This window comes from Microtus pennsylvanicus, chromosome 1 (genome assembly GCF_037038515.1).
Source record: "Microtus pennsylvanicus isolate mMicPen1 chromosome 1, mMicPen1.hap1, whole genome shotgun sequence".
NCBI lineage: Eukaryota > Metazoa > Chordata > Mammalia > Rodentia > Cricetidae > Microtus > Microtus pennsylvanicus.
In genome coordinates this window covers 151634988-151652483 of record NC_134579.1, presented here as the reverse complement: position 1 = coordinate 151652483, position 17496 = coordinate 151634988, and the positions used below count along the sequence as shown (strand labels likewise).

Below are 17496 nucleotides of genomic sequence, written 5' to 3'. Positions count from 1 at the left end.
CAAGCCAGTGGAAATATATTGTGTTGTTCCTAGAGCCAAATAAATGGAAAATGGGCACAGAAAGACAGAGAAGTCTGTGTACAAAGGTGGTATAAACACAGGCAAGGGCACTGGGACACTGACAGGAAGGACAGGTTAAATGGGAAAACCATGTTTCCTTTGATTCATAGATTTGGGTCAGGTTAAGACTTACAATCTCTTTATTTTTAGAAATCTACAGGAAGCCTTTCCTCTTGGCCCTACAAGCTCCTCAGGTAAAACTAGGAGAGAAGGCGACACTGCAGTGCCATTCAAAGATTATGTTTGACACTTTCACTTTGATGTCAAATAGAAAGGGAATAATCAAGGACTCTTACCAGCTGACTGCAGAATTTCATCTTGGGGGATCCCATGCCAACTTCTCAATAGGTCCTGTGACACCTGAACATGCTGGGATTTACACATGCTATGGTTCTTTCCATGAAACACCATATGAGTGGTCTGAATCCAGTGACCCTATTGACATAAATATCACAGGTAAGAGGTTGTTACCTGCTCATTATCTGTGAGACAGAACATATATTGTCTAGACTGGAAGTCTTGAGATGTCACAAGGGAGATGAATGTGGAAAACTTAGAGAAAAGAAGCCTTGGTGAGTATATTACTGACATAGACAATGAAGACAGAGACACGAGAACAAACCATTGGTTATAACATAAAGCACAGATACAGGGAGGTCAAATGAGTCATAAATAGAGATAAAAAGAAAGTGGCAAGTAGGCAAGCTTGATATGAATTAGATTCAATGACATACTTCTACTTATGTTCAAAGTCCTATATAGTTCAGAACTTTGTCTGCCCTCTACCTTGGAGAGACAAGAAGTTTGCCAGAAGAGAGAAATGAATCATGTGTCTGACATAAGTTTAAATTCTTAATGGATCCAGCGGTTGAGTCCTGAGGCCTAAGAATGGATGGCATCCGTACATTTTTCTTCCTAGTTGACACTTTTACACTTTTTGTATTTGTATTATACATCCCAGACTACACTTTTTATATTTGACCCATATACAACCCAGAATAGCTTTGTAGTGATATTTTATTTGTATTTTGATAAATAAATCTTGCCTGAAGATCAGAGAGTAAAACAGCAGCACTAGTCAGCCTTACAGACAAGGCAGTGGTGACATACATCCCAGTAGCCACATTAGTTTGCCATAGAAACAGGGTGGTAATGGTGCATGCTGTTAATCCCAGCACTAGAGAGGAATATAAGATGGGAGGAGACAGCTCTCACTCACAGTCTCATTGTGAGAATTGTTGGAGGCAGGATTGTCATTTTTTGGACTGAGGAAGAGGTAAGAGCCAGTGACTGACTGTTCTTCTCTGATCTTCAAATTGAACCCCAATATCTGTCTCTGGGTTTTTATTAACCATGCTCCAAGCTTAACCCTGGATAACTGAGTAAATCAGCAATCTCCATCTGTTCATAACATCTCTAAACTGTTTTTAGTTTGTGTTGTAAAGTTATTCAAACATTCTTGGATTCTAAAAAATACTACAGGGTGCGCGTACTGCTAACCTGATTCACATAAAGCAGAAAATATATATTTATATTTTCACAGAGTGAGTCATAAAAGGGAAACTGAGAGGAAGACTCAGAGATAGAGCTAAAGATTGCTGAGGAAATAGTAAGCATAGCATGTTTAGGAGGTGCAAACCTGCAAAAAAAACTTAAGCCTGCATAGAAATTTGAAAGTAGAGATTGATAAATAAAATCAGATATTAGATATTTCAAAACAAAGATAAGGAAGCAGATGAAAGATCACACGTGAACTGTATACATACTATAGGCACAAGGGAGGGAAGATCATCATGGCTCCTGTTCAAAGCAAATGCATTCCTGGAATATTCTGTGGATTGTAAAGAGATTAATTAACACAGATATGTAAAAAGAGATAAGATAGAAAATAGATAACTTAGAATGAAGTTAGAGTCTAAGTTTTTAAAATACATAGAATGGGAGAGTTAGAGGTCACTAAATTGGAAATGGACCATGAGAAGTGAAGGAGATTAAAAGAGGGATGGGGAAAGATGTAGAATACATATGCTATGAAAGAGTAAATGGGGAGGGAAAGGACCAAAAAGTTGGTATAGGGGAGGGGAGTGGGGAGAAAATGAACAAAGCAAATGTATGAGAATGTGAAAATGAAGTCCATTACTTTGTCTGCTATTTAAAGCAAAATAATTAACTTTAAATACACCCATTGATTTAACAAACATCCGGAATAAAAGAAAGCAAAATGAAGACCAACAACAAAAAGTAATAGGATTAGTGGAATTTGAAAGAAAATAAAAAATAAACATATAAATATATAGATTTATGTAAGAACAATTAAAAAGGATGTAAAATAGTGTAACTATTTAATTTTGGAAATTAAAAAATATTTTTAAAAACCTATGAAAATACATTATATATATGAATATTTAATAACTAATTTAATTGGGATATATTATTAATATATGTTAATAAAAACATACTTTACAAAACAAAGGGAATGAACCTATGTGGCTAGACACATAAACTGTCCAAAACAAAAATTGGTGGTAAATGTTTGTGTGCTGTGATGAGATCAGAGATTCATTATGATAATGTAGAAGAAAAGAGGAAGAGAGAGCAAACGAAAGAAAGAGAGGCAGGGAGATATGGAGACATACAGGGAAAGAGATAGAGATAACACAGACATGGAAGGAGAGAGAACACTGAAAAATAAATAAGCCCTAAATGCTGCTAAAAAAAACTGCCCCTCTGTCTCTTTTCTTCCAGGTTTATACAAGAAACCTTCTCTGTCAGCCTTGATGTGTCCTGTGGTGATGTCAGGAGAGAACATGACCTTGTCCTGCACCTCTGACCATCAGTTCGAAATGTTCCATTTGTCCAGGGAAGGGGTACCTCAGGGACATGGGCTTCCTGCAGTCAAGAGCCACAGTGGGATATCCAAGGCCATCTTCCTTCTTGATCCTGTGATCAAGAAAGGGACCTATAGATGCTATGGCTCTTTCAGGAATTTCTCTCATGTGTGGTCGTCCCCAAGTGACCCCTTGTACATTCCTGTCACAGGTAAGAGAATCTCATGCCTCGTGACTAATGAAATCCTAAAGCCATGTCTGAGAACCATCCTACTAATTGAGAAAAGGTATCTTATGCAGCTAAAAGAAAGGGTTGCTGACAGTCATTTTGTAATAAGATACACACACACACACACACACACACACACATATAGCAGACATGTGCATAATACATGTGTTGTGTGTTATACAAAGAAAAAGAGATTACCACTTAAGGGAATGTAAGGAAAAGCTTGGAGTAAGGTTTCCTGGGATGGGCTGAAGACAAACAAGGGAAAAAGAAAGACAGATAATTATATCTCATTTAATATTTTTTCTAAAAAGACATGGATTTTGAAAATGGACATAAGATTACAAAATAATATACAAAGAGCCACCCAAACAATCTTTTCCTGCTTGGGCAATCATGCTGGGATATGTATGCACCCAGGAAGAATAGAAAAAGGTCAGGACAGAGTTATTGGGGATAAGGTTAAAAAAATCAGTTTGGGCAGGTCAGAGATGGAGCAGCTCTACTGAGCTCTCCCTCACATAGGTCTCTCCACAGTATTCCTATTGACTCATTACAACTTAAACCAAAGTCAACACCTTAAAGCAAATTGCATCCTATAATTCTAATGGCTCAGCCCTAAGAGATGGAGTGGGTGCTGGTTACTGTCCAAATTTAAAAGACTGTCCACAAGGGAAAGACAGATAGCCTCTTGATGATTTTCTCATTCTCCTGTCCCCTTCCCTAGTAAACTCATCAAGGAATTGCACTTTGTCCAGAGAACCAGACTCTAAAACTAGTGAGTAAATGATTCTGCTTCTGTATTGTGGGAACTTGGGGACCAAAAACTTGCATCCATGTGTTTGCTCAGTTTCCTCATGACTCAGTAGTCTTAACATCATCATCTCCTCTCTGATTCTTAAACTCTGCAACATCATAAGATTTTAGGAGCAGCATGGGAACTGTACCTGACATCTGCTACAAGTGGAAAGGAGAGCAGATTTTAGTCCTTGCCAGGGACAATGAACTGCTCGTTCTAGTTCAGTTCCTCCTGGAAAGAAGCTTAGCACGCAGATTGGTCTAATTTTGAAGAGAAGAATGATTTTATAAAATTATTACCTGTGATAGAATAGACTTGGTTTGACTTTTGCCCTTTGGGAAATTAGTAGTTTGGTTCAAGAGTGTTGTAGATGTAAAAGTTGCTAACCAGATTAAGTGGGCAATGGTATCAATCTCAGATTAAGATAATGAGCACATGACCTTTACCCAGTGTCCTGCAGTTTTCTCCCATGGGCAGAATGTCCATATATTCTTGCATGTGTGGACTTCTGCTGGTGCATGGACAACTTACTAGCAACAACAGTGCTATAACTGATGCACCTTTGCCAACAGTTATCAATTACCTATAGCCTTTTGACTAGGGGTGGGACTTCATGTCCACCTCCCCTCTCCATGCTGGGATTTTGTCTAGCTTCACCTTGCACTGCTCTTGGGCTTGTTATCTTGCCCTCTTGTGAAGTTCCCATATTAAGCTGTCCTCAGTGTACAGAAGACAGTTTTCTTATAGTTATTCAAAGCTTCTTTTTGCAATCTCTTCTTCCATCTCTTTTACAATGATGCTGAACATTTGGAGAAGAATATGAGATGTAAACATCTCATTTAGGGCCAAGTATTCTATAGTCTCTTATTCGCCACAATTTGCCCACTTGTGGGTATCTAAATTAATCACTATCTATCACAAATATAAACTCCACTGTTGAGAGTTGAGAAATGCATTATGTATAACAGTAAGTCTTTAGGAGTCAGTTTAATACTATTTTCATTTAGCAGAATATTACTAGTAGGTTCTACATCAAGACTGTCATAAAGAAATATTATAATAATTATCTTCAATCAATAAGTATTATGAAATTTATAAAAAATGGGGATCCTAAGATTTACCTCTTATGGGGGTTCATGTCTCCCTCCAGATAACCACAGGATCATGCATATGTTGATTGGGCTATCAGTGACCATGATCCTTGTCTTCTCTGTCATCCTCCTTTATGCTTGTTGTTCTACCAAAAGGAGTAAGTCTCAAAACAAAGCCAATGAGTGTCATCTGAGTAGTGTGAGAAAACAAAACCAGAGAAATACAGGTATGTCTTCTACATTTACAAAAGGATGCTTGGACCATTACAGGGAAACTGAGGAAGGACTTTTAGATTTTTACACTTTTTGTTGATTTATTGAGCTATACATTTTTCTCTGCTCCCCTCTCTTCCTCTCCCCTCCCCTTAAACCCTTTTTCACAATCCCCATGCTCGTAATTTATTCAGGATATCTTATCTTTTTCTACTTCCCATGTAGATTAGATCCATGTATGTCTCTGTTAGGGTACTTGTTGTTTTCTAGGTTCTCTGTGAATTGTAGGCTGGTTTTCTTTGCTTTCTGTCTAAAAACACTTAAGAGTGAGTACATATGATATTTGTCTTTCTGGTCTGGGTTACCTCACTCAATATGATGTTTTCTAGATCCATCCATTTGCATGCAAATTTCAAGATGTCACTATTTTTTCTCCTCTGTGTAGTACTCCACTGTGTAAATGTACCACATTTTTCTTATCTACTCTTCAGTCTAGGGGCATTTGGGTTGTTTCTAGGTTCTGGCTATGACAAACAATGCTGCTATGAACATAGTTGTGCACATATCCTTGTGGGAAGGACTTTGGAGAGAGGAACTAGAGTCCTTCATCTTCCTCTCAGTTCTCAGACTATTGACTAATTTCTCACAGCATCTCTGCATCTTCACATCCAAAGCAAACACTAATTTCTAGGAAAAGATTTTACAAGATGGGGGAGAGAAGGATAAAGCCTATTCTAAAAAATAATTACTAGGGTTCAGCCTGAGTAGGACAGAAATGTGAACATAGAAAATCAGCACATCTGATTCCAAACTGCCATAAGTGAGCAACCTTTGATTTTGCCATATCTCTCATTAGTACATTGTGCCATTGTCCTTAATAGAAGAGCTGCAAGTTGCAATTAAAGTTCCAGGTGTTAGCCCACCAGATGGGAATCCTCTTATAAGCCAATCTCACTTAGGCAAGGCCATCAGACTATAGACACCAGAATGTCTTTTGCTTCTGCTTGGCCTTTACATGTTTGCTGTCGCTCTTTCTCTGGTATCTCACATAGTGTGAGTGCACAGGGAGAGATCTCCACTGCCTGTATTATAGTGTCTTTATCTCTTGGAAGCATCCCATTCTGCTGGGCATTTTCACCTGTGAATTGTCAAATCTCCCCTCCCTAAGCTGTACTGTCTAATTTGATAATAATAATGATAACTTATACAGAGTTTTGATGAAAAATAAATGCAAGGACATGTTTCATAGTCAGGTTCTGTGAATCTCATCTAAGGAACTGCATGGATTGTAACTCAAGTTAATGACTAACAATTGAGTCCTAATAGCCCAGTTAGCATAAATTCTTTTAATCTTAATGTTGGGAGATGTGTTCACAGATCTCAGAGTGCTTCACAGCAGAAATAAAACTTAGTTAGACTAAGAAGTGTTTGTTAAATAATGTTGAGGTGAAAAACCCCAGAAGACCATCTAAAGTTTTAGAAAGGCACATAGTTGAATGAAGAACTCTTTAAGTTCAGAGAACAAGAAAAAAACAAAACAATAATTACTGGCTGAAGGGCTCTTTGCTATGTTTGGCTGATAAGCAAAGGTAATGATCCATTTTTAGATCCATTTTTGCCCTCAATCTCCTGATATAAAAAAGTATTAATAAAATAGCTGTGTACCCTAAATATTAAAAGTAGAAATGAATGATTGTTTTAGTTTTGTGATTCCTTTAAGATTCCTTATATGACTTTTTCAAGAAAAGTAATAGAGTAATTGGTCCTTTCTTTGTAACAACAAAATGCAGCCTGCCAGGATAATACCTGACAAAAACACCTTGCTTGCCCATATCATTAATCTATAACAAGTTGCTTGGGTATGAGTGTATGTGGATTCTTGGGAAAATTTTTTTCACCTGTAATACATAAAATGTTTAATCATATGAGGCACATGTTTTTACCTATAGCCATTTACTTGAGAAATGGAAGGCAACTGTTTTGACTCTTGTAATGCCTTGAAGAGTCTGTTAGAATAAAAACTGTAAAACAACATGAGAGGAGAGAGAGAGAGAGAATGATGAGAGAGAGAGAATAAAAAAAGGAGAATAAAGAGAGAGAGAATACAGAAGGAAATCATCAAGAGAGTTTGTGAGTGCTTTATTCCCTAACCCACCTCAGATAGAAAAATCTAGCCTCACCAACTCCATGGATTCCTATCAAAGGCCTGTGCTGCTGGAGGCTGCCCCCTCCTGAGACAGCAGTAACTATGAATTTGAAATTATAGTGTGGAAGTACTTTATTATGTATGTTTGATTACTTCTGTCCTCTAAAAATGCAGCAAACTTGAATGAAGAGTCTGAAATGAGAACAATACTGAATAGACAGGTAGGTCCTCTTGAGTCTTCTCTTCAGTACAGTCTAACACTCCATTCTCTGTGTGCATACAGCATCACTTAACATTTACCTCTTTCTAGGACCCTGAAAGACAAGAAGTGCTGGAGGTGGAATACTTAGAATTTGAGCCAATGATCTTCAAACAACAACTGACCACTTCCATTTCCCAGATTCCCAAGGAATTTTCAACAGATCCCAGTGTGTACATGGATGTCAGGAAATATTAAGATGAGATGAAAGATCTTCACCCCATTAGTTCTCAGAGAAAGATCTAAGGATGTCTTCTGTGGGGAACCACACCCATTTTTCCAGCATAGTCTGATAAATACAAGTGAAATAACAGCTGGAATCTGAGGGCAAAATCTCCTACTCTGGAACCATCCTTCATTAGTCCAATATGACTCTCAAAGTGACTTTCCTTTAGTTAAAAATGTGATAGCCCTCACTACCCACTCAACAGAAATCAGCTCTATTGCTTAGTCCAGGGATCTCTATTTTGTTTCACTCTGTCTTTCCTTTACCACCTGAGTATCTGTAAATTCAAGACCTAACTGAAGCTGTAAGCATGATGAGTATTTCACAATTCCATATCAACTATTTTATTAGTATATATTTCCAGAAAGTAAGAATGATATACAACATACTATGTCTCATGAAAACTGTGTGTGTGTGTGTATTTAAATCATATTCACACCAATTATCCTATCTTGACTTTCTACCACTCCAGCTGTTCCCGTTTAAGAAGCCCACTCTTAACTCTGGTCTTTATCATATACTGTTCTGTGTACACCAAATGCTGTTTGTCAAAGTCTTCTCTCACCAGAAACCTCTGTATATTTCTTTAATATTTCAATGTGGACTTCTCATCCATAAAGAATCATTTTCTAGATGTAACTGAGGCATGGCATCTCCTCTTTCTCACACATTTCCATTAATATTCTGTTGAAATTTTAGCTCCTCTGAGTTGAAATATTGCATGTTGGATGAGAACTCATTAAGACTCAGGAAGTAAGCAAAATCTCACAAGAAGCAGAAAGGCTTTGAGACATACATAATTGACAAGGTCCCTCGCCCAAAGATCTATGAGTAATAGAAATAGCTGAGAAGAGACCCTCCAATGAACCAAGCTGCCAGTCGATAGCTCCAGGGATGCAGCTTTAATGAGTCATCACCCAAACTGGCAGTCACTTTTGAGACACCTATGTTCTAATAATTATCCAATCACCCTTGTCCTGCAGTTAATCCTATTAAACTCATCAGTTCAGTAAAATAGACCTGAGTGGATTATTTATTGGATATGTCATTAGTGACCAATCTGAGAAGAATAGATGTTTGCACATCTCTTTCCAGAAAGAGGCAAAATCTATGCACACATTCATATCAATGATCACAGACAAGTTTTCTGTTATTATGATAATACCCCTTATTCAAAAACTAAATGTGGTAAAGGGTCTATATGAATTATATATCTTTTTTTCCTTTTTTAGTTTTTTTAAGACAGGAGTTCTCTGTGTAACAGCCCTAGCTGTCCTGGAAATAGCTCTTGTAGACCAGGCTAGCCTCCAGCTCACAGAGATCTCCCTGCTTCTGTCTCCCAAATGATGGGGTTAAAGGTGTGTGCAACCACTGCCCAGCTGGATTACATATTTTATACAATTTATCACGAGAGGCCAAGGCAGCATCCTGGAGGCAGAAACTGAAGCAGATGTAATGAAGTCTTACCACACATTGAATTATTCCCCGTGCCTGTTCAGTCTACTTTCTTACACAATTTAGGGTGACCACAAGAGTAATGCTACCACTCACAGTGGTACAGGCCTTCCCACATCAGTCATGAATCAAGAAAATGCCCAATAGACTTGCCTATTGGATAATCATATTGATGCCTTTTCTCAGTTGAGACTCCCACTTGTCAAGTGACTATAGCTTACATCACGCTTATCAAAATCTTAACTCGTATCCCATATGTTATTGTTTGCATTTCCTGCATTTACTATGAGATTCATATTTGTTTCTATGTCTGTCTTTCTGATATTTGCTGTTTTGAATCAGGACTTGATAGTTATGCTCCAAATTGTGACCTTCCTATCTCTGCCCCTCAAGACTAAGATTACAGGAACTGTGAGCATCATGAAAATGGAATTTAATTTGAAGCCTTTTTAATACAAGTTCCCTTCCAAGAATGCACAAGACAGATGCTCTTAGGTCCAAGTGACAAAAAAAATCTTTAGCAATAAAAAAATCAAGTAGATCATTTTAGGAAAAATGGATATAACTTGAAATAATCATTATATGGCACAAAATAAACCAGATTCAGAATTAAAAATGCATTCATATGCTTATATGTGGAAAATAGATTTTGAATTGTGTTTTTACTTTGTAATTTTGTATTAACTTTTTAGGTTACCACACAAAGTGCTTGGTTTCATTAAGAGTCTTCATATATATTTGTCATAGTGTGTTTGTGTGAGTGTGTGTGTGTGTATGTTTATGGGTGGATGTGTGCATGTGTGTGAGAGAGAGACAGAGAGAGAGACAGAGAGAAAGAAAAAACACTACCATAAGAAAACAGAAAGCTTTCTTCTTAGTATAAGATTTTTAAGTTTAAGGAAATTTCATATGAGAATGCCGTGTATTTAGATCATATTCAGGCTCACTCCTATACCACAAATCGCTCTCTTGTAAAGTCTACATCAACATACTCCAGGGATCAGGGAACATAATTGAATGGGGAAGGGAAACAAATGTAAAAGCCACAGGTTATGAAGGAGTGATACGAAATGATGGTCTCTGAATGTGATAGAAAAATTACAAATATGCACCTACAGTAGCTGAGATTGTCTAGTGGGTCAATAATCATGAATATGCAACTGTGTCCATGGTGTGCTGATGACTAAATGTCCTTCAGGTATATTTTCAGGAATTGTGTATCCAGATAAAATGGTGAGACTTGTTTCTAAATATTTTAGGCAATGGTATATGATTGCTATTTCTGCTAGTTTAAACTTTAGTATTAAAGGTCATCCTGCCACAATCTAGAATCACTTCAAAACAGAGTCTGAGCGAGAGTTTGTCTAAATCAGAGAGAGTTGGCCTTTCGACATATTTGGGGAAATTATCCCTCTTTAGTTTAATTAATAACTAATTAAATACCCATTATTTAGGAAATGACACCATTTCCTAAGCAGGATATCCTGAACTGAATAAAGTAAGCTGAGAATACACATGCATATCTAGATCTCTCCTGTCTAACTATGGATTGAAGTGACCAATTATCTGACTTGAGAGTCTGTTTCTGTAGCTTACCCCAAATAATGGAACTGTAGGTCAAATAAACATTTTCTTTATTTAAACAGAAATTAAAAAGTTAAAACCAAGTGTGGTTGTGCACATCTGTATTTCTAACATTTGTCAAGATGAAGGAGAAGGACTCAGTTTGAATCCAATCTTAGTGAGTTCTGGTTATATTGGGCTGCATAATAGAGGCTGCCAGGAAAAGATTAAAAGAAATTTCAGGTGAAAAAAAGAAATAAGAGTTTGAGCATCATTATACATTGCATTGAAGAAAATACTCCTTTCATGTCTGAAGGATTCTTGTTCTCTTCTAAGAGTCCACTCAAGAGCAACTGAGAACTTTTCAAAAATGAACTGTTCCTTTTGCCTGTAGTGAAAAAAAAGCTGTAGAAATCCTGTGGTTAGAAAATCAGAATTCAGATATGGAGGGGGCCTTTGGATCCCACATCACAGCCTGCTTAAGAGGAGAGGAAATCTGAAAGCATGTTACAGTGCTGACAGGACCTAAGAGAGGGCAGACCAAGAAAAACTCCTAAGTACATAGTCAGCCACAACAAAGACTGAACCAAGACGCTGAGATTCTGCTGGCCTCATTTGAAGGAAGAGATGGGTAGGCACCAATGCAAGAATTTCTCCAACATCCTGAAAAACAACATGATAACACCAGACTCCAGTGAACATGCAACAGGAAGACGTGAACATCCTAACCCAGAAGAAGTATAAGAAATCAACTTTAAATGGAACATTATGAAAATGATGGAGACCCTTAAACAGGAAGTGAAAAACTCCCTGAAAGAAATGGAAGAGAAGACAAACAAAAAGTTGGAAGAAATTAATAAATCCCTCAAAGATACCCAAGAAAACCAAGAAAAAGCAAGCAAACAGGTAAAGAAAACAGTTCAAGACTTGAAGACCGAAATGGATCTAATAACAAAAACACAAACCAGGGGATGGCTGGACATGGAAAATCTGGGTAAACAAACAGGAACTACATAGACAAGTATAAGCAACAGAATACAAGAGATAGAAGAAAGAATCTCAGGCAATGAAGATACTATACAGTAAATAGACTCATTAATCAAAGAAAATATCAAATCCAACAAATTCTTAACAAAAAACATTCAGGAAATCTGGGACACCATGAAAAGACCAAACCTAAGAATAATAGGGGTAGAAGAAAGATAAGAATTACAGCTCAAAGGCACAGAAAATATATTCAATAAAATTATAGAAGAAAACTTTCCAAACAGAAAGGATATTCCTATGAAGGTACAAGAAGTATATAGAACACCAAATAGACTAGAAAAAAAATCCCATCGCCATATAATAATCAAAACACAAAACATACAGAATAAAAAAAGAATATTGAGAGCTGCAAAGGAAAAACATCAAGTAACATATAAAGGTAAACCTATCAGATTTACACATGACTTTTCAATGGAAACCGTAAAATCCAGAAGGTCTTAGATAGATGTGCTGAAGACACTAAGAGACCATGGATGCAAGCCCAGACTACTATGCATAGCAAAGCTTTCTTTCACCATTGATGAAGAAAAAAAGATATTCCAGGATAAAAACAGATTTAAACAATCTGTAGCCACAAACCCAGCTTTACAGAAAGTACTAGAAGAAAAACCACAACCCAAGGAAGCCAACAACACCCATAATAACACAGACATCTGACAACTCTCCATCAACACAACTCAAAGAAGAGAAACACACAAACACTACCACCAAAAAAATAACAGGAGTTAACAAACACTGGTCATTAATATCAATTAATATCAATGGACTCAATTCACCTATAAAAAGGCACAGGTTAAGAGAATGGATATGAAAATAGGATCCAACATTCTGCTGTTTACAAGAAACACACCTCAACCTCAAAGACAGACATTACCTCACAGTAAAGGGTTGGAAAAGGTATTTCAATCAAACGGACCTAAGAAACAAGCATTGCGGCTATCCTAATATCTAACAAAATTAATTTCAAACTAAAATCAATCTGAAGAGATGGAGAAAAAACTTTATACTCATAACAGGAACAATTCATCAGGATAAAGTTTCAATCCTGAATATCTATACCCTTAATATAAAAGCACCCAAATATGTAAAAGAAACATTACTAGAACTCAAAGTACACATCAAACCACACAGTCTAATAGTAGGATATTTCAACACTCCTCTCTCACCAATCGACATTTCAAACAGACAGAAACTTAACAGAGAAATAAGAGAACTAACAGATGTAATAAATAAAATAGATGTAACAGACATCTATAGAACATTCCACCAAAATAGGAAAGAATATACCTTCTTCTCAGCATCTCATGGAACCTTCTCAAAAATGGATTGCATACTTGGTAACAAAGCAAACTTCCACAGATACAAAAAATGGAGTCTTATCAGATCATCATGGAGTAAAATTAGAATTTAACAACAATTCCAACCCCAGAAAGTCTACAAACTCATGGAAACTGAATAGTCAACTACTGAACCACCCCTGGGTCAAGGAAGAAATAAAGAAAGAAATCCAAGTCTTCCCTGAATTCAATGAAAATAAAGACACAACATATCCAAACCTATGGGACACTATGAAAGGAGTGCTAAGAGAAAAGTTCATAGCACTAAGTGCCCACATAAAGAAAACAGAGAAAGCTCACATTAGAGACTTAGCAGCACACCTGAAAGCCCTAGAAAAAAAGAAGCAGACTCACCCTGGAGGAGTAGAAGACTGGAAATAATCAAACTGAGGGCTGAAATCAACAATATAGAAACACAGAAACAATCCTAAGATTCAATGAAACAAAGAGTTGGTTCTTTGAGAAAATCAATAAGATTGACAAACCCCTATCCAAACTAATCAAACGGCAGAGAGAGAACACTCAAATTTACAAGATCAGAAATGAAAAGGTGGGCATAACAACAGACACAGGAAATTCAGAGAAACCTTAGGTCTTACTACAAAAGCCTGTATGCCACAAAATTGGAAATGTAAAGGAAATAGAAATTTTTTAGATAAATACCATATAGCAAAATAAATCAAGACCAGGTGAACAATTTAAATAGACCTATAAGTTGCAAGGAAATAGAAGCTGTCATCAAAAACCTCCCAACCAAAATTGGCCAAGGACCAGATAGTTTTAGTGCAGAATTCTACCAGAACTTCCAAGAAAAGCTAATATCTCTACTCCTTAATGTGTTCCACATAATAAAGACAGAAGAGTCATTGCCAAACTCTTTTTATGAAGCTACAGTTACCCTGATATAATAACCACACAGAGACTCAACCAAGAAAGAGAATTGCAGACCAATCTCGCTCATGAACATTGATGCAAAAATTCTCAATAAAATAGTAGCAAACCAAATCCAAGAACACATCAAAAAATCTTCCATAAAAAATCATCCATTATGATCAAGTAGGCTTTATCCCAGATATGCAGGGCTGGTTCAACATATGAAAATCTATGAATATAATCCATCATATAAATAAACTGAAAGAAAAAAAAACATGTGATCATTTAATTAGGTGCTGACAAAGCATTTGACAAAATTCAACTGCCATGGAGCCCCCAGAGTCAGACATGCGGAATCTTTGCTGATAAGCCACTGTGGCAATATACAGATTACTAGAAAAGGGTTAATATAAGAGTTAACCAATAAGAAGCTAGAGCTAATGGGCCAACCAGTGATTTAATTAATACAGTTTCCATGTGATTATATCAGGTCTAAGCTAGCCAGGCAGCCAGGAAGGATAAGCAGCCCCTACTTCAACACCCAACTAAGACCCTGGGCAATAGAGTATAGGGTGCCTGAACTGGCCTTGCCCCGTAGTAAGATTGATGAATATCTTAAATATCACCATAGAACCTTCATCCAGAAACTTATTAAAATGGAGTCAGAGACTTACATCAGAGCCCTGGATGAAGCTCTCAAAGACCATTAAAAGAGTGGGAGAAGTGAGAATACGAGCAAAGAGGTCAAGACCATGGTGGGGACACCCACTCAAACAGTTTGCCTGAACTAATGAGAGTTTACCAACTCCAGATGAACAGGGAAGGAAACCACATAGATTTGGACTAGTCCCTCTGAATATGGGTGACAGTTGTATGGTTGGAGCAGACTGAAGAGCCCCTGGTAATGGCACCAGTACTTATCCCTAATACTTGTATTGATTTTTTGGAGCCTATTTTCTTTGGATGGATACTTTGCTCGGCCTAGACATTGTGGAGAGGGCCTTGGACCTTACACAAAGCAATGTTCATTACCCTCTCTGAGGAGTGGATGGGGGTCTTGGTTGGGGAGAATAGATTGAGGTAAGGGAAGGAAGGGAGGGACTCAGTACTGGAATTGATCTGTCAAATAAAAATAGATTGCTTTCTTATTAAAATTAATTAATTTTAAAAACTAAAAGAAAAATAAAGATAAATAAAAATACCTATAGGCTTGGGCAAGAGAGAAAAAAGTATATAGACAGTTATTTTTTAAAGTGTTTACACATGATTTAAAATATATTTTTTAAATATGAATGCTAATTTTTAATACAAATTTCAGTTGAAAGAAAACTATATTTTCTTTCTTCCATTGATTTTATAAAATAAGTGAAATATTTTTATTCTAAATAAATATACAACTAATAAGCAAAGAAATTGAATAATTCAAACCTGACAATGGAATTTTAGCAGAATAATCATTTTGATTGACATATTAAGATTTCTGTTACACTATGAATTGGACATGTTGCACAGAACACCAAAGGAGGCACTGAGTCTCAGATTTAAAAAGCAAGATATGCAAACCATTAGAAGGATAATCATAAAACATCATAAAAGGGGTAGAATTTATGAACCCTCAAATGGGGACACACATTTTTAATCAAAGCACTAGAAGGTAAATCTTTGAATTCAAAGTCAACGTGGCCCCCAAAGGGCATCTCAGGATAGCCATGGCAACAGAGAAACTGTCTTGGGCAGATATGCTTTCTTAATCAGCTTTCCGTGCTGTGGTCAGGTAGCTGCATCAAGCCTCCTGCAACATCCTGTAAGTTTTATTCTGGCTTTGCCTCTTGTCAACTGAAGCAGCACCATGCTGTCTGTGCACCTAAATCTTATGTGTACTGGTGAGTCCTGCTGGGAATGAAGGGGGTGCAATAACAGGGTGGAAATATCTCACGGGAGGCTGAATCTTTCCACAGAAAAAACAGTGGCTTCGATGGTTGATACTAGTACATGAGTTCATCATAATGAAGTGAGCTCTGACTCTATTGTACAGAGGCCCAACAGAAACAGGGTTATCAGATCACTAAGCTGTTGGAAGGAGATAGATCATCCATCATGAGCTTTTTCTTTCCAGGCTTCATCCTACTCCTGAGGACATTGGCACAAACAGGTGAGTCCAGCCTCAGCCATGAGATACTACTACCTGTGCCAATAGAGAAGTTTCATTCTAACAGGAGAGTAGGCATCACGGTGTGTTGTCTGGTGGAATCTGTGAGTGATTCTTTGGTTAGTCTCCTGAACTGTGAAGTTAGGACCTTGAAAACACACCTCTCAGTCCTGTCCCAGATTGTACCGGACACTGCCCCTGGCTCAGTTAGGCATCAATTTCAATCACACAAATATTTTTGTTTTTTTGTTTTTTAAGACAGAGTTTCTCTATGTAGCTCTTACTATCCTAGAACTCACTTTGAAGACCAGGCTGCCCATGAACTCAGATATTCACCTGTCTCTGCCACCCAAGTGCTGGGATTAAAAGAGTGGACATAGCTGGGCAGTGGTTGGCACATGCCTTTAATTCCAGTAGGCAATTTAATTTGGGAGGCAAAGGCAGGCAGATCTTTGTGAGTTAGAGGCCAGCCTGGTCTACAAGAGCTAGTTTCAGGACAGGCTTAAAAGCTACAGTCAAACCCTGTCTTGAAAAATTAAAAAAAAAATTAAGAGTGGTGCGTAACACCTGAAGAATAACCAATACTTTTAAATAAAATATAGTCTTCCCCTTTCTACACTCTCACCTGACCATCACCACTTATTTTTGATATTATGATGCTATAATTTATTACTTTTTGAATATGTGTGTCACTTGACAAGCTATTGAAGTTATTTTTTCTTCAAACAACTTTGCTACAGATAGAATTTGTGTATCACCAGCACACTGTTGACACATCTCATTTTTGCTTGCTTTACTGAGCTACTGTTACTTTCTCCACATGAGGATGTCAGGTCACTCATTACCAGCCTTTCTTTCTGCTTGAAGATCTTCACAGCATTTCCAGTGTTTATAATGATGAACTCTTGTCTGCTACTGTTTTTCTGAGAAATTCATTGTCTTGACCTCTGAAGGACAGTGTTGCTGACATTTATAGGCAGGGTTTTTCTTTTTTCACTCACTTCATTGAATAATTATTCTGGCCTCTTGTGGCCTGTATGTCTTCCATTAGCTGTAATTGGAAGTCCCTCATATGTTCTTTATTTCTCTTATTGTTTTGATTTCAGGATCTCTTATGAAAATAATATGTTCTGTGATCATAATTATTTGGGTTGAATTTATTTTGTGTCATTTGACCTTCTTGGACCTAATCATGTTCATTTTATTCCAAGTTGAAGAGTT

The 17496-nt window shown here is 37.1% G+C and overlaps 1 protein-coding gene across 1 annotated transcript in view; it reads left to right on the top strand.

The window, feature by feature from the left end:
- Positions 1-228: 228 nt before the first annotated feature.
- LOC142858422 (killer cell immunoglobulin-like receptor 3DL1) overlaps positions 229-17496 on the top strand; it is a 32631-nt gene continuing 15363 nt past the window's right edge. Inside the window, exons 1-6 of the mRNA XM_075987635.1 lie at positions 229-516; positions 2806-3099; positions 3845-3895; positions 5067-5234; positions 7541-7587; positions 7677-7808. Of these exons, the coding sequence (XP_075843750.1) occupies positions 300-516; positions 2806-3099; positions 3845-3895; positions 5067-5234; positions 7541-7587; positions 7677-7808 (909 nt within the window). The 5' untranslated portion in view covers positions 229-299. The remainder of the gene's footprint in view (positions 517-2805; positions 3100-3844; positions 3896-5066; positions 5235-7540; positions 7588-7676; positions 7809-17496) is intronic.